The sequence below is a fragment of the Protopterus annectens genome, chromosome 15.part0 (genome assembly GCF_019279795.1).
Source record: "Protopterus annectens isolate FY-2018-M chromosome 15.part0, PAN1.0, whole genome shotgun sequence".
Lineage (NCBI taxonomy): Eukaryota > Metazoa > Chordata > Ceratodontiformes > Protopteridae > Protopterus > Protopterus annectens.
Genome location: NC_056749.1, coordinates 438,920,404 through 438,946,227, shown reverse-complemented (window position 1 = coordinate 438,946,227; position 25,824 = coordinate 438,920,404). Strand labels below are relative to the sequence as shown.

The window sequence follows — 25,824 nt, the reverse complement described above, 5'->3', positions numbered from 1 at the left end:
CTTTAGATTCAGAGCAAGGCAGTTGTAGGGGAAACAAATAGCATGTGCATGAGGGAGTACATGTATAAGCATGTGCATGAGGGAGTACATGTATAAGCATGTGCATGAGGGAGTACATGTATAAGCATGTGCATGAGAGAGTACATGTATAAGTGATATTAGGAAGCATGTGCATGAGGGAGTACATGTATAAGCGGTATTAGGAAGCATGTGCATGAGGGAGTACATGTATAAGTGATATAAGGAAGCATGTGCATGAGGGAGTACATGTATAAGCATGTGCATGAGGGAGTACATGTATAAGCATGTGCATGAGGGAGTACATGTATAAGTGATATTAGGAAGCATGTGCATGAGGGAGTACATGTATAAGCGATATTAGGAAGCATGTGCATGAGGGAGTACATGTATAAGTGATATTAGGAAGCATGTGCATGAGGGAGTACATGTATAAGCGATATTAGGAAGCATGTGCATGAGGGAGGACATGTATAAGTGATATTAGGAAGCATGTGCATGAGGGAGTACATGTATAAGTTTATATTAGGAAGCATGTGCATGAGGGAGTACATGTATAAGCGATATTAGGAAGCATGTGCATGAGGGAGGACATGTATAAGTGATATTAGGAAGCATGTGCATGAGGGAGTACATGTATAAGCGATATTAGGAAGCATGTGCATGAGGGAGTACATGTATAAGTGATATTAGGAAGCATGTGCATGAGGGAGTACATGTATAAGCGATATTAGGAAGCATGTGCATGAGGGAGTACATGTATAAGCGATATTAGGAAGCATGTGCATGAGGGAGTACATGTATAAGTGATATTAGGAAGCATGTGCATGAGGGAGTACATGTATAAGCGATATTAGGAGGAGTTAGGTAGGAAGAATGCAATTACATTTCCAGTTTTGGGAGAGGTGGGAGTGGAGCTGGGATTTGAAGAGTTCGAAGCTTGTAGTGATTCTTAGCAGGGGTGGGAGGGAGTTCCATTTTTTGGCTAATGAATAGGAAAGGAGAAACTGGCCAGGAGGACGTTTTGGTTTACATACAGAAAGTAGATTTTGTTGGGCAGATCTAAGGGGTCTGTGCAGAGTGTAGAATGGTAAGATATTAGTAAGAGCGGGGCATGCAGTTGGTTTAAAGATTATTTTGTGGGCTGTAGTAAGCTGAAGGTAGACAAGGTGGTTAGGAAGCTCTAGCCACTTTAGCATGTGGAGAGAGGTGCAGTGATGGGAGGAGTGTTTAGATTTAGTAGCGAATTTAGCAATTTTGTTGTAGCAAATTTCTAGTTTTTAAGTGATGGCAATAGAAAGATTGGTTAGAAGTGGGGCACCGTACAATAGTGATGGTACTAAATAGGTAGAAGCTAGAGTTTGCCTTGTAGATGGAGAGAGAAAGTAAGCATTTCTGTATAACATACCTAGCTTCTGATTTTATATTAAGTTGGACATATGTATCGAATTTCAGATGTTCATCAATAGTAACCCCAAGATGTTTAGCAAAGGGGACAACTTCTACAGTGGAGTTGGCATGGCTGGCAATGCTATTTAAGAAGTTCAGTTGTGGTTTAACACTGTTTTAGTTTGATGAAGTTTGTTATTTTACAAACAAAAAGCGCTTCACTGTATTTCATTAAATAATAGTTTTGCTTGCACAATGGCTGTTTTTTTTTGTGATTTCTACAGTTTGTTTTTTGTTTTATTCATTTTTGATGTCTGGATGTACCATCCTAAGAACTTCTTTGCCGCCAGTCCAAATGCCATCTTCCATCATTAGTCTGAATGCTTGCTTCATTTGCTTGTTGAGCCATCTTTCAGATAAGTGCCACTGGGGTTTTACTCGTATCTTTTTTCCTTTGTTTTGTAACTTGTGGGGTTCATATCATCCAGAAAGGGTAAATGCCAGTGCAGGACACAGATTCCCCATAAAAACCATCAAGAGCAGTGTTTACTTTGTCTGGGCACTTCCCATGACCATATGTCTTGTTCTATTTGCCAGGCTTTTGTTCCAAAGACTCTGCATAGTCGGCTTTCCTCTTTGGCCATATATTTAGAAAAACAATATCTTAAGCTTTTGGCAAAAGACACTGTGGAAAGAACTTGTCACTCCAAGGGTCATCCACCCAAGAAGAAGAAGGCCAAGAAAGCTAGATCTGATTCTTCAGTTGTGCCGCCCCTCCAGATGTCTCATTCAAGGCTACTAAGAGCCCAGGAGATTCCTCTACTCCTTTGTTGGATTCAGAACTGCTTAGGAAGCCAGCATGGATCCAGCTTCATGCATGTCCCTAGAGGACTTGCAGATGTCTGCTTCAGATGTTCAGGGGAAACTGCAGCTGATAATTACCAAAGGGCCTAGAGGTGTTCCTCAGATTTTGAATCCTCCTTGAGAAGTTTCTGTTCCAGTTCCCCCTTGGTCTTCTACTCTTCTTAAGTGGCCTAGGGAACAAGATTTCTCTGAGGAGGAGAATTCAGATAAGGAGTCCCCCACCTATTCCTCCCAAATTCCTTCTCCCTTGGACTATGGCTCTGAGGAAAAGGAGTCCACTAATCCTGACTCTCCTTTTGAGGAGATTTCCTTTGGGGACACAATTTCCAGAATGATGGAAATTTTCAAATGTGGTTGTGCCCAGGTGTCTGAGGTTCAGAAGAGGTATTATGAGCTTCTGCACATGGACTCTCCTAGACCTTCTGCTGTTCCTCCTATTCTGGCTGCCTTGTTGGATGCCTTTTCTTCTGCATCTCAGGCTCCTGATTCTCAGCCCTCTGCTCCCAAAGAAACTGTTAGGTTTTATAAAGTGTTTGATAATTGGAAGTTCCTTTTTAAGTGCTCCTCTGATGACCCTTCTTTGGTGTCTGTGGCATCTGACAATCCATCAAAGTTACTGCCTTCTATAAAGTTTCTTCCTTCTGGTAAAGACAGCAGAACTATGGATAGGCTGGGTAAGAAGTTTTATACCTCAGCTACCTTTGCTTTCAGGGCTGTCACTTATCAGACCCATATGACAAGATATATTTGGCTTTTCTATCTCAGGCCTGTCAGGTTATTTCTAACCTTCCTGAGTCTGAGGAGAAGACTTCTGCTCTCTCCTTGTAATAGACTTCTTCTCAGGTGGCTTGCTACTCTAATAAATGCAGTTATGATGCAGCAGATGCCTCTTCTAGGGCTCCTGCATTTGGTTCTGTGCTGAGGAGATATTCCTGGCTTCAGCTTCAACCCTTGCCTGAAGATATTAAGGCTAAGTTGATGAATGCTCCTCTGGATAACAAGCATTTGCTTGGTGCTGCTGCTGATTATTTGTTCAAGTCCCTAAAGGAAAAGGGTAAGGCTTTAAAAGATCTAACACATATTTTTGTTTCTCCTGTACCTAAATTCCAAAAGAATTACCCTAATAAGCAGGCCTTTGTTTGTAGGCAGTCTCCCCCTCCCCCCAAAGTTAAGAAGGGTGGTAGAAGGTCTCCCCCTGCTAAGGCTATACAAACTCCTTTAGCTCAGAAATCTCCTTTCCTGACAAACCGGGTGCTGTGTGACTGTCCTGTACTTCTCAGCTGCATTCCTCTCTCTGTTTCTCTATTTCCTTGTCTCTTCCTGCTTGGTTAAAGATTACTCAAGATTATTGGGTCCTTTCCATCATTTTCCAAGGGTACTAAACGGTCTGGAAATCTCTTCACCCTTTCATGGCCATTCCTCAGCTCTCACAAGAACAATTAACCTTTTTTTCCAGAGGTGCTTAGGGTCTTTTGACTCAGGGAACTAATCAAAAAGTTCCCGTTTCTCAAATGGGGAAAGGGTTTTATTCCAGAATGTTCTTGGTCCCCAGGAAAGAGGGCACTCGGAGACCCATTATGGATCTCTCTTTCTCTCACCTAAACACCTTTCTTAAGGTCCCTTCCTTTTGGATTTTGTCCCTTCAGCCTTTGTTTCTTCTGCTGCTTCCTCAGGCTTTTCTGTTGTCTTTGGACCTCAAGGATGCTTATCTTCATATCCCTATTCATCCCCTTTGCCGGAAGTTTTTACATTTCTCTGTTACTTCCTGACATTTTTGGTTCTCTGCTTTGCCCTTTGGCCTCTCTACTGCCCCAAGGGTATTCACCAAATGCCTCACTCCTGGGATTGTGTTTTGCAGGCTAAAAGGGATACAGGGTTTTCCCTACTTAGACATCCTACTTTTTCAGACAACCTCTCCAGAGATTCTACTGCAGCATCTTCACTTTGCCATTTCCCTTTTGCAGAGTCTGGGGTTCACTATAAATTTCCAAAAGTATTTCCTGACTGCATCATAGGATCATGTGTTTCTGGGATGCAGGATCCAGACTGTTCCAACAATGGCATCCCTGACTCCTCCCAAGGCCTAACTCTCATTACCTTTCTTCAGTCCTTTCTTCTTCTGGCCTCACTTACAGCCAGGGAATTTCTAACAGCTCTGGGTTTCATGGCCTCCACCATTCCTATGCTCCCACTATCCAAACTCTGCATGAGAAAGCTGCAGTGGTTTCTAAAATCAGTTTGGCTTCAGCACTCTCATCCTCTAGATTTGATAGTCCCTCTTTCTCCATGCCTCAAGCTGGAAATTCAATGGTGGATTCTGCAGTTGTCCCTCAATCCAGGGCTTTCTTTTTAACCTCCATTCCCCTCTCAGGAGCTGTTCATAGATGCTTCTGATGTGGGGTGGGGGGGCTTCCTTTGACTCTCTAAAAGTGCAGGGCCTCTTATCACTTCAACAAGAGAAAGGCCACGTCAGTGTCAAAGAGATGAGAGCTCTTCTGTCAGCTCTTCAAACATTTCATCCTCTTTTCATTCCAGTGCCCCTCAAGGTATTGACAGACAATACCAATATCAACAAGCAAGGAGGGACAAGGGCTTATTTGCTGTTCAGGTTAGCACTTCAAATGTGGGAGCTAGCTATCCAGTATCAAATGAGCCTTCAGGTAGTTTACATTCCCTCAGGTCAGAACATTGTGGAAGACTTTCTGAGCTGATCACATGACAATCTCATGAGTGGATGCTTCACAGGGATGTGTTTCTGGACATTGTCCACCAGTGGGGTACTCCTCAAGTAGATCTATTTGCCTCCCCTCTGAACAAACAGCTTCTTATTTTTTGTGCCAGAGCCCCATGTCCTCTAGTCTGAAAGGTGGATGTCCTCTATTTTTCCTGTAAGGGGATGTTTCTTTATGCCTTCCCTCCCGTTCCTCTCATTCCAAAAGTTCTGTTCAAGATAAAACAGGATGCTCCCAAAATCTTGCTGGTGACTCCTTTTTGGCCCAGACAGTATTGGTTCCCTTTTCTGCTGCATTTAGCCAAGGGCAATCATCACAAGTTACCTCACAAGGTGGACCTACTCACACAAGACAAGGGATCTCTCGTCCATCCCCACCTGTCCACTGTTCAACGGACACTGAGGGTGACAGGATTTTGATTCCATATAGACACTTCTTTTCTGAGAACATGTGTTGGGTCCTGCAAGAGGCCAGGAAATACACTACTAGGAAATCCTACTTATCCAAATGGAAGAGGTTTTCTGTTTGGTGTCTTTCTCATAACCTGGATCCACTTTCTGTGGATGTTCCTTTGGTTCTCTCTTCTGTGTGAATTGCTCAATGCTGGGTTGGCAAATTCTTCTGTTAAGGCCCACTTGTCATCTATTTCTGCTTATCTGCCTCTAGCATCCACTTTAGCCCATAGATTTGAGGCTAAACGATTTCTTAAGGGTATCCATCATATTAGATCTCCCAATAAACCTGTCCCTCCTTCCTGGGACCTTCATTTTGTTTTGGAGAAATTGACTCAGGCTCCTTTTGAGCCTGTGTCTTCAGCTACTTTGCAGCATTGTTCTTGGAAGACTGTTGTTTTATTGGCCCTTACTTCTGCCAGATGGGTGTCTGAGCTTCAAGCCCTTATGGCTGTTCCCCTTTTTTAATTTTCCATAAGAACAGGGTGTCTCTTCATACTAATCCTTCTTTTACACCCAAAGTAGTGAATTATGCTAGTGAGAAGGTTTTGCACAGTTTGGATGTGCATAGATAACTCAGATTTTATTTGGATATGACCAAAGCTTTTCACAAATCTGATCAGATTTTTGTTTCCTTTCATCCTAGATTTTTGGGATTGGCTATTTCCAAGCAAACTATTTCTACTTGAATATCTAAAGCCATTTCTTGTTGTTATTCTTTTCATGGCAAGAGCCTTCCTTCTTCAATTAATGCTCATTCTACTAGGGCTGTGGCTTCTTCTGGTGTTTTTTTTAAGGGTCTAAATACTAACTCTGTTCTTGAAGCAGCTACCTGGACTTCTGTGCATACTTTTACCAAGCACTATAAGTTGGATGTGATATTCAGGGCTAGAGCTGGTTTTGCTATGGCCATCCTTCATAGGTTTCTAGAAGGCTCTGTTGGTCTTTCCTCCTCCCTCCCTTCTTCACAAGCTTTTGCACTCTCCCTATTGTAAGGAATACTGCAACAGTGAAATGGAAGGACATAGTACAGTTGTGGAAAATCATACCATAAGAGTAGATGTCCTTCTTTTCCTGTTGCAGTATTCACCCCCTCCCTCCTCCCCCTAGTTATTTTCTGTTATGGATGTGCCTGGTGCCTCTCTAATCCTTAAAATGGCATTCCTACTGGGGCTCTCAGTTCTGAGGATGGTATGTCCGGACATCACCTTTATGCCGTACAGTGTACACAGAGAGTATACAAGTGACAAATAGCATACCTTGAACAACATAAAGGCTTTGGTATACTGGCCAGATGTCGAGCCGCCCTTGGCAGGGTATCCCTATTGCAAGGAATACTGTAACAGTGAATAGAAGGACATCTACCATTATGGTACGATTTTACACAACTGTACTTTCTCATTGTATATGTACAGTAGTTACACCATCAGTATATTCTTCACTCCCCTTCATGCCTACCAGCCTTTTTTGATCACTTTATTTCAATACTTCTGGATCCCCTTGTGTGTCCTTTTTGAACTTGGGTGCTTCCATTACCAGACGTGCAGTGATCTTTTCCTTTCTCCTTTTCACCTTGATGATTACTTTTTTCCCCCAGATATACTGCTGTCCTCTAGAACTCTGCTTCCCTCCTACAGTCATATTTCTCAACTTCTTTGCTCTAGAATTCTGGACAAAGTCAAAATAATATGGGGGGGGGGTCAAAGGGCCAAAATCAGAGACAATTTTTAAATATTACTCTCATTCACTTACAAAGTTATCAGAAGACCAGGTTTACATCTGCATAAATTGTTTCACCAACAAGAAATATGAAGCTCTGATATGTGATTGTACTGACTATAACCTTCAGAAATTTACCAGCAAATCAAAAATTTTATGAAACAGGGCAAAAATATGAAGCCAAATCAGGGACAATTGAGAGGTATGCTAGCATAATACCATCACCATTATTTCAGCACCCTTACCTTCTCAAGGATATTGCACTGTCTCTGTCTTCTATTCTGCTTATAAGTATTATTACAAGATTATTGTCCATTAAGCCCTGTCTCCAGTGGTCTATTACTCCCCACTTATCTGCTTACCATCCAGGTTCCCTGGATGAATGAAGAGTAAATGAAACCCTTGGAATGTCCACTAAAATGCCACCATATACTTGTGCTGCTATTCTAGCCTTCTTTCAGTTATTATTATTATTACTGTTTACTAATCCCTTGGATCCATTCTTCAGTACAGCCACCTGACTTCATCACATAGTACATTTGGCTTCCTACATAACACACTGCCTACTCCTCCCCACAATTCTTTATATGAAACTACTTATCCACAACCTCCGTATATCACATATATCCCTGTTATTCTTCCTTTCTGTACTCCCTATCCATTCTTTACTGAGGTTTGATATTATACCTACCTGACATGGTGTCCTTTCCAGCAATATGGGAATGCCTTCAAGCACAAATTATTTTATTTTGTGAGGTTCTAACCACTCAATCCTCAAGTGAAGGCCTGCAAACAGAGTAAGTTACACTGTCTTATGCCTAGTAGCCCAACACACACTATTTAATATGCATCTGGATGCAAAATAAGTCAGTAATCTCACCATTATATGTCCTGCAGTTCTTATTATCCCCCTTTCCCCAAGTTCTAATGCTTAAAAATGCTGTATTTCTAACTTCTGTCTCACATCACACTGCCAAACCCTTACCAAAGCTTTGCTGATTGACAAATGGCAAGAATAACTTTGATAACATTTCCATCAGTACAGCACTCAGGCAACACAAAACTGAAATACAGGTGTTTATTCCTGGTTCACTTAAAATCTATAACATAAAGATGAGTTCAAACAAACAGAAATTTTCTTAAACCATTTATATAACATGTATAGCTTAAGGTGTATAGGGTATGGGGGGTCTATATATCAGATCATCAAAATGGCTCATTATCAAATGCCATAACGTCGAACTGCAAAATACGAACCCTAACAATATCGAAACCTCAGAAAACAAATTTTTTCCCAGGGAAAAAATTTGCTATTCCGAGAAACACACGCACACCACAAGCACACTAAAAATCAGCAATCCACACACATACATTTAAAAGTTACATCTAACCCTACATTACACTGCACATACACTACTATCTATCCACTTACCTTAACCCAGACCCTAACCCTAAGGTCCGTCACTATCGCACTCACCTCACCCGCGCCCAAACCCTAACTCACTTAACCCGCCCCTAACCCCAAATTCTCACTATCGCACACTCACCCGCGCCCTAGCCCTAACTCACTTAACCCACCCCTAACCCCAAATTCTGTCACAATCGCACACTTACCTGACCCGCGCCCTAACCCTAACTCACCCAACCCACGCCCTAACCCGAACGTTCGCACAATCACACACTTACCTTAACCCAACCTGGAACTTTCCACCGCATCGCTGAAAACAGTGAAGCCACAACGACGGCCAACCAAATTCTTTCCCTAGGAAAGAATTTGGTTTTGTGCAGCTTCGCTGTTTTCAGCATTCGTGATATTGGGTTCGATATTAGATCATTCAAAATATTGCCATTTCGATGATCTAATATAGACCCGGGTATGGGACATGGTATCACACTGCCTCCTCATTTTGCTGGTAAACACTAACTTGCAAGTGGCACTATGCCATGGTACACATTTCACTGCAAATTTTCAATATCTAAATGGCAAAAAACAGGACTTTTACATCATAAGTCAATATCATTTTAAGGATTTTATTCACCTACAAAATACTATTTTGTGCACATAATCTCCTACAGGTTTAACATCCATACTCAAAAAACACACTAGTAACCGTAAACAACTTATGAAACAAGATAAACTTTTCACCAAAAATGAAAATAGCAGCCCAAACTGGATTTTTGAATATCTTTACTTCAATTCCAGTACCTCGGCCTTCGCCTTCTAATGGAATAACTTACAATATGAAAAACCAGTTTATATACATCACCCATCATGATAATAATTAACAACAATTAACCATTTTTTCATCTTTTCAAAAATTTAAAGCCATATGAAACTTCATTTTGACATTACATTCACAGTTTATAACATTTTATAACCAATATCTTAATACACATCATTAACAAACTACCCATCTTACTACATTTATAAATTCATTCGTTTTGGATACAAAGTATTGAAATTAATAATAAAATTTGATTCCATATTTAATAATCTTTTTTGAAAACCATGATCTGCCCGCCCTACTCCATAACGTTTAGCCAAAACACTAAATATCAAATCTGTACTTATACCCCCATGCTGTTGGTGAAAATGACTGGCCACTGGACTATCAAGCCTCCCATTCCTAATGTCTCCTAGATGTTCCATTATTCTTAATTTTACCCTACGTTTAGTTTGTCCTTTAAGGAACCAGAGCTAACATCTACCAGTCAGGACTTCAAGAACCAATTGTTATCTAAGAAAATGTCAGTAAAATGTATTCTGCATACTATTTAAAATACTGTCTAAAGCAGGATATTTTATTGCTCTTTCAGGATAAATGGGCCAGTTGAAGAGTGGCAATCCCTTTTCATTTGCCTCTAAGTTGTACTAGCAGTGGAGCTGATATTAGATAGGTGCAGGAGCATTGCACATCACCCCACAATATGGTGCAATATACAGATATTTCCTCATAGAATATTAGTACTTGCCACTTATCTTGGGTACCATTCATGCTTAGGATTGCTGGTTGTGGCGATGTTGTAATTGTTGATCTGATCTTCAGTTGGTGATGCCAGAAGCACTGTCATGACATTCTTTGCATTGGCAGCTCACCAAAAAATTTCCACCCTTCTCCAAATGTAACAAATTATGTTACATTAAGCATGTGTGCATGAGACAGCTTACAGAACATGGATGTATTTATACAAAAATAAACAGACTGCAGCAGCTGTGTTACTTTATATTGAAACAGATTTAATGTGCACAGTATTTACTGCTGTAACATATGTTACCATTATTAAGGCCGCAGTGACCCAGCACCATGTTCAGCTTCTGCTACCCTTTGATTTAGTCGAAAAATTCCCAAGTGAATACATACAACTATCTATTTACCACTAGAATTCCTCCAACAAAATTATTAAATTAATATATCACGTATTAGTTTAAGAAACTTCAGTTAACAGTGGATTGCATACCACTTCCGCTCTACTGGAAAGGTTGGGGGCAAGATATAACAGGAGATAACATTTATATGCTGCAAGCCTAGTGACAGCTTTTATCCAAAAAGCCCCCTCTTGCAGACTCCTTGACCCAGGGGAAGTAACTCAGTTTACTTTTTAGGTCAGGCTACTCATGCAGGCAATTCTGGCTCGATGTGAGAGTCAGATAAATAGCCTATACTGTTTTGGGTCAGTCCCTACGAAACTGCAGAGAAAAGGTCAACTACTGATTCAAAGACAACTATGCAGTCGGCAAAAAAGCAGTATTTTATCTGTGCATTACTATTTCAGCTGATGCTTTCTTCATAAGCAGATAAGCTACAAATCCTTAATAGGTTTGTCACAAAAGGAAATTCTGCCAGCCAAGCTATCTGGAATTTTGTAAATAATTCTGTGTAATTTGTGAATATTGATATGATTCATACATGAATGTGTGTAAAGGTGTAAAGTACTGAGCTAAAATGTAACCACAGCATGCCCTGCTGGCTTAGAAAAGAAATATATATAAACAATTGTAACTGTGTAAATGTGTACATTTTAACAGTACAAACTAGAACATAGATGGTTAACTTGCAAAACTTCAAGAAAATAAGTTGAAATGAAATTGTTTTACGGTTGTGTTATCTCGCAGTGTCAGTTCAGTAGCAGACAAAAATGAATAGAGCTGGAAGTTTTTGTAATGTCTTGGAAGAGAAGTAATTACTAAGTTTGAGATGAGGAAGTGTTTTATTGCTTTATGACTTCCAGGGTCTTCAAACATCTGAGAGATATGTATTTTTCACACAGAGATATTAAATTCTGTTAGTTTCTGACAAAGAGGGTTTAGTTTGGGAATTAAAGTCAGGTGACAAAAAGTGATGTCATCCAAGCTAACCCAGCAGTAATATTTGATACTGATTTAAGAACTCTCAGAGAGAGAGAGACTGTGCATTTTGTATTTTGTCTTTGAACTAGCAAGAACATCCACTCATCACTATCTTCTGCACTTGCCTTGCTGTAAGTTTTTAGTGCATAGTAACTCTTTTAGATTCAGATAGGAACATAGTAAAGTATAGCTTAGATGTTTTCTTTATTTATTTGAGACTGTCCTGCAAAATTGTTTTAAATATTTTCTGTGATTTTGAACTCTGATGTAACTGATTACTTACTGAGTATTGTCTTGTTCTTTTACTATTTATTTATTGTTAAATATATTTAAACCTATATTTGTGACTATCTGTGAGACACATTTAAGCTCTGAGAGTACTTGCATATCTATTTGGTGACACTGTACTGGCCACTCCTAAATAGCCTTGTTCTTGGTCAGACTACCATTTGGATTATTAGTAACATTACAGAGTAGGACTGGACACCCTTTGTTAAGGGCCTTAGAGTAGCTGATAAAGAGTTGGCTGGTGGCAGCTGGAGGGCACAAGGGGCATAACTAGTAAGCCTGTGCTAGCCTTTCCCAGGTGTGTGTTTGCATATAAAGCAAATCTCTAGGTGTGTGTGTGTGTGTGTGTGTGTGTGTGTGTGTGTGTGTGTGTGTGTGTGTGTGTGTGAGTGAGAGCTACTTGGGCAGTGACATGTAGCACTAATTGGACATAGAGGGAGAGGGTGTTGGAGGTTTTGGCTTGGCCACTCAGCTGAGATCTCAACCCTATAGCTGTGCAAGTGGGGAGTCTTATTGGGGATTGGGAGAAAGCATCCCCAGACTGACTGTGATCTCTATGTGCTCTTAAGGGAAACTGCATGTTACTGTGTGGGTGTACTCCTCCCACTGTGAATGCCCCCCACTGTTGCCAGTGGTGAGGATTGAGGCTCCTTGATTACTGGGCCAGTGCAGGGGTGTCACACATTAATTGGATAGCAGTGCTGGGATATCCACATCACATATTAATTGGGTTGTAGTGGTGTGGATATTGAATTCCTGTAGTCTGTAAACAGTGGTCACTAAGGAAGGTGATTGTACTGTCAATCAGCCACACAGTGAACATTCAGAGTTTCATATTACAATTGTTTTATTTTTTTGTTAGCTTAGTTAGTGAGGGAGAGCAGGCAAGCATGTCAGCAGAGGAGTATGGCAAGCTCACAAGGAGCCAGTTGGCTCAGATGTGCCAGGCTAAAGGACAGGTACATGCCAATCTGACTAAGGCAGAAATGATTATAGCCTTGGGTGCAGCTGCATCACAGACCAGCAATCAGGAGGACAACCAGGCTGGCCTTTGAGATGTACAACTTCAACCTTTCCACAGAGGACTTAAAAATCTGTCTGGAGTTAAAGAGACTTGAACTGGAGGCCAAACATTTGGAAATAGAAGCAGCAGAGAGACTGAGATGCCTGGAGGCTGAGGAAAATGAGAAACTGCGATGTCTGGAAGCTGAGGAGAGGGAGAAGCAGAGGCAACATGAGAAGGAGATGCTGACTCTTCGCCAGGGTCATGGAGGTAATGGGGAAGGGAGTAACTGAACCCCAGAAGCAACAAAGGTCAGTAAATTTTTTCCACAATTTACAGAGAGGAATAATTTTGATAGTTTCATTCATATCTTTGAAGGGGTATGTAAACAGTATAATGTTGACCAAGGGCTCTGGGTACGGTTCCTGACCCCTTTACTACATGGTAAAGCTGTAACTGCTACTTCTGAATTGCCTGATACTGATTGCTTAAATTATACTACTATGAATAATTGCCTTTTAGAATCTTTTAAGTTAACACCTGAAGCTTATAGAAAAAAGTTTTGTGAGCATAGACGCAAGGCAGATGAAAGTGTATGTGAATATATTGCTGAACTAAGCACTTATTTTCATAGGTGGGTGAGTGGATGTCAGGTCACCACTTTTGAAGGGCTGGCAGATCTTTTTGTGATGGAACAAGCCCTTAGCACTTTGCCTGAGGACATGAAAATCTGGTTAGCTGATAGACAATGCAGTACTGTAGATGAGTTGAGGGAGAAGGGAGACCTATACCTAGCAAGCAGGGCATCACTGCACAGGAAAGGGATACACAGTGATGCTCATGGGTCTAAGGTAACCTAGGGTGGGCAGCCCAGACCACCCCAACAGAGTCCGCCAGTAGCAAGGGAAGCCACTAGTCCAGGTACACATCCAGGACCAAGGGTTAAATGTTTTAAATGCAGCCAATGGGTGCATGTAGCATACAGATGTTCATGGAGGCAAGGTGGGGAACAAAAGGTGGAAGTGGGAATGACAAAATGCCAGCAGTAAGTTGTCTCGAGTCAACAAGGGTACTAAACTACCACAAGAGGTTACATCCTATATTAGTGGATGGGAAATAGGCCACTGCTAAGAGAGAGACAGCCTCTGACCTAACCATTGTGAAGCTTGCAATGGTTAAAGAGGAGCACTACTTGTTTGGGCAGTCTACTCCAGTTAGAGCTTTAGGAGGGACCCCATTCCAAATACCTTTGGCTAGGGTTCACCTTGATTGGGAGGGTGGAAAAGGAAGCAAGCAAGTAGGTGTGTTTGAGGATATCCCTGCAGATGTCCTGATAGGGAATAATTCTGATATTGCAGTACCCTGTGTGCATGCAGTTACACACAGTCAGGCTTGGAGACAAGCATGTGAGTCTGTTAGCCTGGGGAGACCCAGACAGACCGCACACTTGTAGCCAGTACTGGTGAGGTGGTTACTTCAGGGAGAGAGCTACCATGTAGCAGTGAGACTGAAGGTGAGCCACAGCTGCTTGTGGGTACTGATGTTCCCTTGGATAGAGTGACTGCAAGGGCAGAGGTGAGTAGTAGTACCCAGGCTGATAATGAGGCACTGCTGTCAGAGGATGCCAGACTTCCTTTGGAAGGGGAGCAGGGAAGGGTTACAAAGAGACAGTTGAGAGAGGCTCAGCTGTCAGACCCTACATTACAAGGCATGAGGGAGGTAGCCAGTGAGGTACCTGATTCTCAAGGGAAAGGGAAATCTGTATACTGGGACAAAGGGTTACAATATAGAGAGTTGACCCCTGTGGGAGGGCTAGAGGGTGAGTGAATACAGCAGTTGGTAGTGCCCAGAGCCTACAATCTGGCACTCCTAGCCATAGCTATGATATTTCCTTTGCAGGTCATATGGGCATAAAGCGTACAAAGAGACGTATTATGCAGAACTTTTATTGGCCTGGGATTTCCAGAGATGTAACAGGGTACTGCAGGACCTGTGAGCAGTGCCAAAAGGGTACGTAAGGCAGGAGACAAGGTGAAAACTCCTTTGATGCCTTTCCTGTGATTGAGGAGCTGTTTCAGAGGGTAGCTATGGATATTGTGGGGCCTCTGCGTACCCCAGGTTCCACAGGTAAAAAGTATATCCTAGTGGTAGTAGATTATGCTACCAGACACCCTGAGGCAGTGGCTGTCTCATTCATTGAGGCAGAAAAGGTGGCAAATGCTTTGTTAGAATTTTCAGCAGGGTAGGTTTTCCAAAAGAAATACTGACTGATAGAGGTGACAATTTTATGTCAGACCTGCTGGCTTGTCTGTGGAAGCACTGTGGGGTGAAGCACCTAAAGACCACCCCCTACCATCCCAAGACTAATGGTCTTGTTGAGAGGTTAAACTCTACACTCAAGATGATGTTACAGGCATTTGCAGACCAGTTCAAGATGGAGTGGGACACATATTTGCCCCAGCTATTGTTTGCTTACAGAGAGGTGCCCCAGGAATCCACAGGTTTTTCACCCTTTGAGTTGCTGTATGGGCATAGGGTGAGGGGATCCCTAGTTTTTATTCAAGATGAGTAGGAGGGTGAGTGTGAATCCCACAAGAAGTCTGTTGTGGCATATGTCCTAAACCTCAGGACAAAGCTCAGGGAACTCATGGGCTTGGCCCAGGAGAACCTGGCAGAAGCCCAACAACAGAAAACAGTCTGGTATGACAGGAATGCTTGAGCTAGAGAGCATGATGTAGGGCAGCAGGTTATGGTTCTCATTCCTCTCAGACACAATAAGCTGCAGGTAGCTTGGGATGGACCCTTCAGGGTGGTAAGATAGGTCAGTGATGTTAACTACGTGTCAGAACTGCTAGGCAGCAGGCAGGGGCATACATTGTATCATGTTAGCATGATAAACCCTTATCATGATAGGGTGGCCCTTGTGCTGAGTATTTGCAGTAGATGGCAGGAGGAGGTTGAGGGGGATCTGGTGAATGATCTCCTCAGTGAGGTTCGGACTGACACCTCAGTGAAAGGAGTAGCAATGTCCCAGCAGCTATCCCCTACCCAGGTTCGAGAAATCTGAACAGTGTTACAGGAGTTTGGGGACATGTTCACTGGGAAACCAGAGTGCATCCACCTGGTGAAACACCATGTGGATACAGGACCCTTATAGGGTGCCTGAGAGGGTCAAACAGACTCTGAGGGAGGAGATACAGGAAATGTTGGAACTAAGGAAATCCAGGACTCCAGCAGTCCCTGGGCCTCCCCAGTGGTGTTGGTACCAAAGAAGGATGGCAGCACCAGGTTCTGTGTGGACTACAGGAAATTAAATAGTCACACAGAGTCAGATGCTCACCTCATGCCAAGACAGATGAAGCCCTAAAGCAGCTGGGTGGGGCTAAGTATCTTACTACTACTGATCTTACCAAGAATTACTGACAGGTGCCCTTGACTCCCAGCCCTAGGGAGAGGTCAGCCTTTGTGACTCCTTTTGGGTTGTATGAGTTCATGAAGATGCCCGTTGGGATGAAAAATGCCCCATTGACTTTCCAGAAGCTGATAGATCATATCTTAGCAGGAACGGGAGATTTCTCCCTTGTTTACCTGGATGATGTTTCCATCTACAGCCATTCCTGGCAAGAGCACATTCAGCATGTCAGGGGGGTGCTGGGCAGACTACAGCGGGCAGAATTGACCATTAAGCCCAGTAAGTTTACAGTGGGTATGGCAGAGGTCTCCTACCTGGGACATAAAGTGGGGAGTGGTAAGATCAGGCCAGAACCTGCCAAAGTTGAAGCCATTCAGGCATGGCCTGTCTAGTTACCAAAAAGCAGGTGAGTGCATTCTTAGGGACAGCAGGGTACTACAGAAAGTTTGTTCCCATTTATAGTACCACAGCTGCTCCCCTCGCAGACCTGACAAGGAAAAACAAGCCAGGTAAGGTAATGTGCACCCCGGCATATGAGCAAGCATTCCAGAAGCTTAAAGGAGCTTTGGGAGGACCCACTGTTAGCCAGTCCAAGCTATAGAAAATAATTTGTTGTGCAGGTGGATGCTTCAAACCATGGGGTGGAGGCTGTACTCAGCCAGGTTTTCTCAGAGGGAGAAGAGCACCAAGTGGTATATCTCTGTCATAGGCTTCCAAACCAGGGAGGAATGCTATGCAGCTGTAGAAAAGGAATGTACAGCTATAGTGTGGGCACTGCAGAAACTTCAGCCTTATCTGTATGGAAGGAAATTCACTGTAGTTACAGACCACAATCCCTTAACATGGCCGCAGAGAGCCAGCCAGCAAAATGCCAAGTTATTAATGTGGAGCTTAGGATTGCAGGCATATGATATGACAGTGCAGCATCACAGTGGGGTTAGCAATGCAAATGCAGATGGGCTCTCAAGACAGGGAATGGGGTGAGGTATTCCCAGATAGTTAACACTCACAAGGAACTTTTCTCAAGGGTCACTTGAAAAACTAGCTTGAGTTTTCAGGGGGGAAGAAATGTCACAAAAGGAAACACTGCCAGCCCAGTTATCTGGAATTTTGTAAATAATTCTGTCATTTATGAATATTGTTATGATTCATACAGAATTGTGTGTAAAGGTGTAAAGTACTAAGCTAAAATGTAACCACAGCATGCCCTGCTGTCTTAGAACAGAAATGTATATAAACTACTGCAATAGTGTAAATGTATATGTTTTAACAGTAGAAACTAGAACGTAGAGGGTTAACTTGCAAAACTTCAAGAAAATAAGTTGAAATTAAATTGTTTTATGATTGCGTTGTAAAAGTTATCTCTCAATTTCAGTTCAGTAGCAGATACAATGTCTACAGCTAGAAGTTTTTGTATTGTCTTGGAAGAGAAGTAATTACTAGGTTTGAGATGCACAACTGTTTTACTGTTTTATGACTTCCAGGGTCTTCAAACATCTGAGAGATATGTATTTTTCACACAGAGATGTTAAATTCTGTTAGTTTCTGACACAGGGGGGTTAGCTTAAGAACTAAAGTCAGCTGACAAAAACTGATGTCATCCAAGCTAACACAAGAGTAATATTTGATATTAATTTAAGAGTAAATAAAAAATGAAGTTCTTGTAGCCACCAATACCACGAACTATGACTTTATTAGACAGAAACTAATACAAACGCTTAACTTGTTCACCGCGTTTTTCGTCAACCATGTAACTTCTTCAGCAAAAATTACAGCATACATCAATCCCCCTTGATATAAATATTATCACCCAAATTAATCCAGTCACATTAAACATTCACTTTGTCTTAATTGTTAATAAAAGCAGTCACAAAGGAAGCTGTTTTTCTTAAAAGAACATACATACAAAAAACATTTTCTCTAAAAAGTAACAAAAATTATTTACCTCTGATCTACTTTAAAATATATATATATTTAATATGGAATCCTACTAAAAACTGTGATCTATTATTATAAAACATACTCCAGATTCATAAAAATACAAAGTTATCTAATATATATATATATATATATATATATATATATATATATATATATGTGTGTATGTGAATATAAAATACATGAGTATGTTAATTTAAGAACTCTCTCAGAGCGAGACTGTGCATTTTGTATTTTGTCTTTGACCTAGCAAGAACATCCACTCATCACTACCTTCTGCACTTGCCTTGCTGTAAGTACGTTTTTAGGGCATAGTAACTCTTTTAGATTCAGATAGGAATATAGTAATGTATGTCTTAGATGTTTTCTTTATTTAGTTGAGACTGTCCTGCAATGTTGTTTTTTATATTTCCTATGATTTTGAACTCTGATGTAACTGATTACTTACTGAGTATTGTCTTGTTCTTTTACTAATTTTTGTGGCTGATATCTGTGAGACATATTTAAGCTCTGAAAGTACTTGCATATCTATTTGGTGACCCTGTACAGGCCACTCCTAAATAGCCTTGCTCTTGGTTAGACTACCACTTGGATTATTAGTAACATCACACAGTAGGATTGGGCACCCTTTGTTAAGGGCTTTAGATTAGCTGATAAAGAGTTGGTTGGTGGCAGCTGGAACTACCTTATAGTCTGGGCAGAAGCGGGCATAGCTAGTAAACTTGTGCCAGCCTTACCCAGGTGTTTGTGTTTGTATATAAATCAAATTTCAAAGTGTGCATATGTCAACTAACTGGGCAGGGACATGAAGCACTGGTTGGGCAGAGATGGTGCTGGAGGTTTTGGCTTGGCCACTTTGCTGAGATCTCAACTCTATAGCTGTGCCAGTGGGAAGTCTTATTGGGGATCTGGAGAAAGAGGGAGAAACCAGCCCCAGACTGACTCTGATCTTTGTGCGCTCTTAAGGGAAATTGCACTTTACTGTGTGTGTGCTTGTCATCCTCCTAGTATGTACATTTGCCACTGTTGCCAGTGGTGAGGATTGAGGCTCCTTGATTACTGGGCCAGTGCAGGGGTGTCACAAGGTTCATAGATTTGTACTAAGCTAATGACCACAGGGACCTTTTAAGTCTAACCATGCTTCCCAAGTGTGAATCAAACTATCTACCTACAAAAAAGCCTTTAATAAGGTAAAAAAAACAACCTCCTACTGTAACTCCTTGTATTGATAGATCAATGAACTAGTTTAAAAATGCTTGCAAAATTACACAGAGAAACAAAGTTTACACTTTTAATTAAGCCATTTCACTCCAGGTGCTATACAATGATTAATAATTAGTCCATTTCTCTTCTCCTTATTTACATATTACCTGACACTTGGAATTTACTCCTTTTAAGCACAGGAACATACTCCATTTGATCTCAGCAACTACCAAAAGGCATTCACTTAGTATGGCAGTGACTCACTAAACATATCCTTGAAGTCCAGTAAAAGCATAAACAAAGCTGCCTGGCACACACAAGTGATTACCTGTCTGCAGCCCTGCTCTCTGTATCTGCACAATCTCATCATGTAGGTAACATCTTAAGATTTATGCAGACATAGAAATATCTATGTTGCTGGCCTTATTCCATGTTTCTCCTTAACAATCACAGAGATATAATTACTAGCAAAGTCATATGCAAACTCAAGGTAACTTATACATTTACTCATCTGCTAGTATATCAAGTTCATATGTTGACTGCTAGAAATACTGTTGTGCCAAAATTAGAGTATTCCTGTCTGTGAACAACTTTAGCATATTCTCATAAAACCCTTCAACTACAAAAAAATGCAGTGAAGTATGTGGCTCCGTAACCATGCCATATCTTAAACAGCTTTACTGGCAAACTTGTGGAAAAGTAAATTTCCTCTCAGTCATCAAAGCGAGAGCAAACCTTCTCTCTTCATCTTGAGTTTATCACCGTTACTTAACAGACTACAAATAGATGCATTTTCCTTTCTTCTTATGTCGCAAAACCTAGGCTCACACACTTGGAAATGCCCCCCTTCTACACTAAGCACTGCACAATAATAACTGTTCCTGCCAATGAAATAATTATCAGTATATACAATCAGTTTTTACAATGTGTACTGGTTAATCTGTTGATTTTATGACATTACAGAAAGTTGAATAAAGGAGGGTGCTCGATTGCATGAAAAGTTACACAGAGGTCACCCCTACAGAGTCTGTATGAAACGGAGTAGAGGGTGAGAGCTCTTACTCTGGATTGCTTAGGTTGTTTAAATCTGTAGTATTTTTGTTAAGAATTGTTGGAGTCTTTCAAGTTAGTTAGGGTGCTTAGATAGGTCCATCCCAAAAAAGGGGTGTTCTGTTGAAGAAGCAGTCTGATTAGGGATGACTATAAAGGGACCAAGACCTCCCTGGAAGTGGATAAAATACCCTGTAATTTACACTAGGCAAGGCTGGAAGACTTTCTAACCACAATCAAAGCATGGTGATCCAAAGAAAGCTTGTTAGTCATTAAGGTACATAGGTCCCTAATAATTTTGCCAGTGTTTTGGAGAGTATCACAGATGTTGTAAGAAAAAAGGACGGTGGCTTTATCAGAAGTAATTATGCTACATTTTTTGGAATTAAGGGTGAGCCCATGACTAACATACAAGACATTGATCTGATCCATGTCCTCTTGGAGAAAGTGGGTGTCAGGGGGGATTTTATAACTGCACTCAGCTTGGCAGCAAACTTAGTCAGCCACCGCCTTTGGTGCTTGAGAAAATTAGATGTTGAAGAGCATGTCATCCTAAACAAGTCTATTTCAGAAACGTGGCAAGTTACTCTAAAGGGGTAGAGACCTAAATAATATTAATGTAAAAGTAAAAGCAAAAACAAGTTGATTGAGTTGTAGGAGATACGTGAGTAACAATGAAAGTGAAAAAAATGACCTGAAAGTAGTCTCAAAAAATGAACAATGTGGCAAAGCCATTAACAGGGCTGATGAGACATTGCCACACAAGATAAAGCTTCACTAATATAGAACTGAAAGATCTTATCACTCTGTATGGGCAGCTGTTGAGAACCCATTGGCTATAATGACTGTAGTTCTGCAAGTTCTGTGACTATTAAACATACAAAAGAAGAGGTCAGTGAAATATAATTATGCAGAATATTTTAGATAATTCCATAGATTCCAGGAAGTAGGGCAGCTCTTCAGTGTACAGCAGTAGGAACACACTTGTTTGGCAGAAAATTTACAAAACGCACGTGTGTGTAGGAAATCAGACAGCAGTACAAGGACAAATCCTTTTTTTTCCTCATGGTGCAAGCAAGCTTGGAGTTGGTGCTATTAAGGACAGGCTCAATGAGGGGGTGGGGATTTTGATCCCCCTCACCACAAAAATCAAATTCCAACATGTTATGCAAATGCCATTTAGCACTGTTTGCTTTGTAAATCTGTATCCCCTCATGTCTTAGATGCATTTCAAGTTGGTACCATCCTTCAAGAAATCAGATTGGCAAGAGTAGGTGGGTATAATTTAAAAGCAGAGGGTCAGCACCTTTAGGAGAGTCAACCACTCAGTTAAGTAGTCAGTCTAAAACACCTTGTTTCAGCCTAAGAAAACTGGTAGAACAGTTTCAATGGAACAGCGGAGTCGAAAACATAACCTACATGACTTGCATGCAAAATTAATCAGCAATAAAGATGACCACTGTACTAATGCATGTAGATTCATTTCTGTATATCATCTTATAATGTGAAACCAATCCATCTGGGCTATGTTGCTTGCATGGTCTACCTTCACCGCATTTTACATAGCCAAAACAACACACATTGTAAGGCAGAACTGTAGAGCAGTTCCCTTCAATTAGTTTCCACTGTACTTTTTTTAACCCAGGTTTTCAACACTACAGATGATGTTTGGATCTATGGTACCAACAAAGTCAAAAATTAAGTAAGTAAATAAAACAAAATTATGTTACTACAGAATCTGAAAGTATATGAAATTTTTCTTTTCATTAGGTTCTTATCAGCAGGGCATCCTCTGTAACAGTAGAATAAATTAGGCATCTTTCCTTTTATTATTGTTATGGTGTCCAATATGGGTCAAAATTGGACACTGCAGCGGATTAATGAGTTTCTTATTGTTGTTGTTATTATTCTTTTAATTAAAACTTTATCAGCAATTCACATGGAGATTTTATTATTATTATTAATGTTATTATTATTTTTATTAAAACCGGATCATCCATTTGCATTCCAGGCTGATCATTCAGTACTTCCTTGTTCTTTCAACCAAATATATCTTCCCTTACTAAATTATAACACCCACACTATCCCTTCTCTTGTGGAATTCCAACTTCTCTCTACCTATCTCAAGCTCACTATTGCTCTTATTTTTATCTACCTATCTCAGGCTTCATACAGTTTCATCATATTCCCTCCTTCTTGTACTTCACCTCAATACTGCCTTAGCTATCACTATTTAGAACAAGTAACACTAGCATAGCAATAATTAGCCATATTCTTGTTCATGTACCTTACATGTATCTCATAAATCTTTACCACTAAAGCCATGATACTGTTCTACTGATCAGTCACTTCTCTATGATGGCACAAGCTATTTCATGCTAGTTTATACGTTAGCTTTCTTTTTTTTCCAATTTATATTACACTCTCAATTTTTATTGTTTATACATAAATTATTTACTACCTGTAGTTACCAAAGTTATGTATTCTTGATTGTTTTATATGTATTTTTGTAACTGAGCTTTTCTCCCTGGGCGTCCACTGAAAAAGGGCCACTGACCCAGTTGGACATCCCTGGTATACAAATGTAAAATAAATAATAAATAAATTACAACAGTCACTGGCAGAATATACATCCACCGGGACTTTGCTAAGAGGATAAGTATACTAGAGGATCAAACACTTCCCAATAGCTGACCCCTAACAGCCCCCCCCCCCCCACGCACACATCACCAAGAGTCCATCTGATACAGCAAAGTTTTTCTTTCCTAACGTTGTAAGTCAGCTTTCCATGGAGGAAGGGAACACCAACAGAATTAAACACAAAATTCAAACATCAAAGTTCATACAAAAGATTTCCTTCTGTAAATGTCAACCACAAAGTTCTTTTTTTGTAGTGTTCTATACCAAAATCAGTGACATAAGAAGACAGTGGAAAGAATTCCATAGAGAAATCTGATTGCATAATACTACAAGACTGAGGCAGAATCTAGATATCTAGTTTAGTCAATAGTTGTTCATTGGACACATTTTCCAACAATGTTCTACATTTTTTGTACAGCTGCAAATGCAAAGTGCAATAGTACTGCATTCTGTTCAGTGACACTGTAACAGAACATGGTTAGTGCATCTTCTATGTAAACACACCTTATATATGCTTCTTCCTCACATCCTATATGCAACATAATTTACCAAAAGATTTTTATGTTTTCTTTGTGACATATTCTAAGTCTGTTTCTTACCAGATAGATGTTGAATGGAATTTGTTTTGTAGTTGAAAGAGGTTATTCCTTGACATAAAGAGTTAATACTGTTCAAGACAGTGCAGTATGCAGCGATGCTAAAGCTGACATTACATTAGTCTTTTCCATACTCTATTTATTCATTGCTCTGAATTTCATTACATGGTGTAGTCCATAGTTAATGTTATTATTGCTTACTAATATGACTCACTGACACTTTATATCTGGGTCACAATGCATATATGCGTAAGTTTTCCTTCAGCAACAGCTGTTTTGTATCTTTACACTTCTATTTCATAACTGCCAGCACTGCCACATGAAATGTATAAGGTTTTAACAACTTGTCAAAATAAAGCATCACAAATGACTTTCAAATATTTGCTTATATATTTGGTAGCACTGGGAAAAACATGTAAGTACATACCCCTTTCCACAGGAATTCAGTAACAGATATGGCCAGTAAATTGAAGGAGCAATAGTTCAATTATATAAATGATGGGTGGAGGTATACACAAAGAATAGCCAAATATCAAAGATCGATGCTGTACATTTTTTGTTTCAGAGGAACGTTTGCAAGGAAAAGTTCAATCAAGATGAGAGATGTGCCTAATAATGCAGCCAAGATGAAGTTTAATATTTATTCCCCGCCCTAACAAATGTAGTTTTTCCAGAGTTACTCAAACGTTTCATTAGTTCTTACGCAGAAAGGCAGCCTTTACCAATGAGATGCAACTAAAGAGAGCTTATTCAAAACTTCAAAAGTCCATGAATAAAAAGGATATGATTAACCTAAAATCGGGGTTGTAATATATCTGTCCTGTTACCTACTATTTGCTTCAAAAGTGGTTCTAATTAAAAACCAAGTCCCCAGCAGGAGCATAGCATTATCAGTCCGTACAAGCATGCCTCATTTATCACTCCTAGCCCAATGACACCTCACCACCAGATATTAAGTTAGTGCAACATTAACCAAGTAAATAGTGCAACATTAACCAAGTAAATAGTAGAGAAAACGTACCTCAGGCACACCGAGTACCAGTCCGCTAGTTGTCATATGCTACAAAGTAACCTCGTTCACAGAGGCCATGCTTTTAATACCCTATAACTACAAAAAGAGACGCACAGTGCCCACTTTCTTACCTGTCTTTCCCACGCCACTACCTCCGAGCACAACGATCTTGATAGTTTTATTTGGAGAACAATCTAAGACCGGGAACTCCGGTATAGGAACCAGCAGAAAATTGCTAGAATATGTTGACATGTTAGACTGGATGAGAGGCATTCCAAATCCCAGATCGTGTCCAAGTGGTGTACTCCGTTTAGGAGGGATTTCCTAAGATTCCTATCTTCACATCCAGAATGTCTTCGCCAACTTTTTGTTTTGGGGGTGGGGGGTCTGCTTTATTACATCTCCTGCAAAATGTAACTGTGATCCATAATGCTTAATTATCTACATCAAGACTTTTGCTCCAGGCTCATGCCATAATACTTATTGAATATATTGAAGGGGACACGACGCACAAAACTTTTTCCAAATTCAGTGAAATCTAAACCTGCACACAAGATAGAGAAAGTCCGAACAAGGGAGGAACAAAAGAAACCTCACCAATCACACGGATACAGCTAGAACTGACGCGACTTCGTAGCAGCCAGGGCCCCCTCCCCTCATTCTTTTTAGACTGGAATACTCGGCTTGATATTTTCCAGACCCCAGCTAGTACACTGTCTAATGCCACCATCAAAGCTTGTGTTTGGAAATGTTTAGGTGCATTGTTTCTTTTCCATTAAGCATGTGAACAGCAACAGAGATAGTATCTAGAAGGTCTGTGCTATCCTGAGTTGGACTGTATCCATGAAGATAACGGGGTCTTATGGGTTCACAATCATTATGCATAGCACAAAACGGGATGTCCAGCGGTTAGTAACGAGGTGTGTGTGTGTGTGTGTGTGTGGGGGGGGGTCACTACTGCCCGTATTTGTGGAATGAAACGTGACAGCTGCGTTTATAATGTGCTTCATTTTGATATGTGCCGATTACCAAAAGGATGGAACGCCACACTTATGTTTATCCTATATAAAACATACCTGCAGAAATGTGTTTATTTGGCATTTGTTAACTAGTTCAGTGCATGTCTGCATGACGTTTTTCAGCCACAGAGCAAACAACTT

At 40.6% G+C, this 25,824-nt stretch overlaps 1 protein-coding gene across 1 annotated transcript in view; it reads right to left on the bottom strand.

Annotated features, from left to right (window-relative positions):
• The window catches only part of LOC122789746 (ras-like protein family member 11A-like), a 550,204-nt gene extending 524,652 nt beyond the window's left edge, over positions 1-25,552 (bottom strand). Inside the window, exon 1 of the mRNA XM_044057181.1 lies at positions 24,796-25,552. Coding sequence (XP_043913116.1) covers positions 24,796-24,937 — 142 coding nt within the window. The 5' untranslated portion in view covers positions 24,938-25,552. The remainder of the gene's footprint in view (positions 1-24,795) is intronic.
• Between the last annotated feature and the right edge of the window lie 272 nt (positions 25,553-25,824).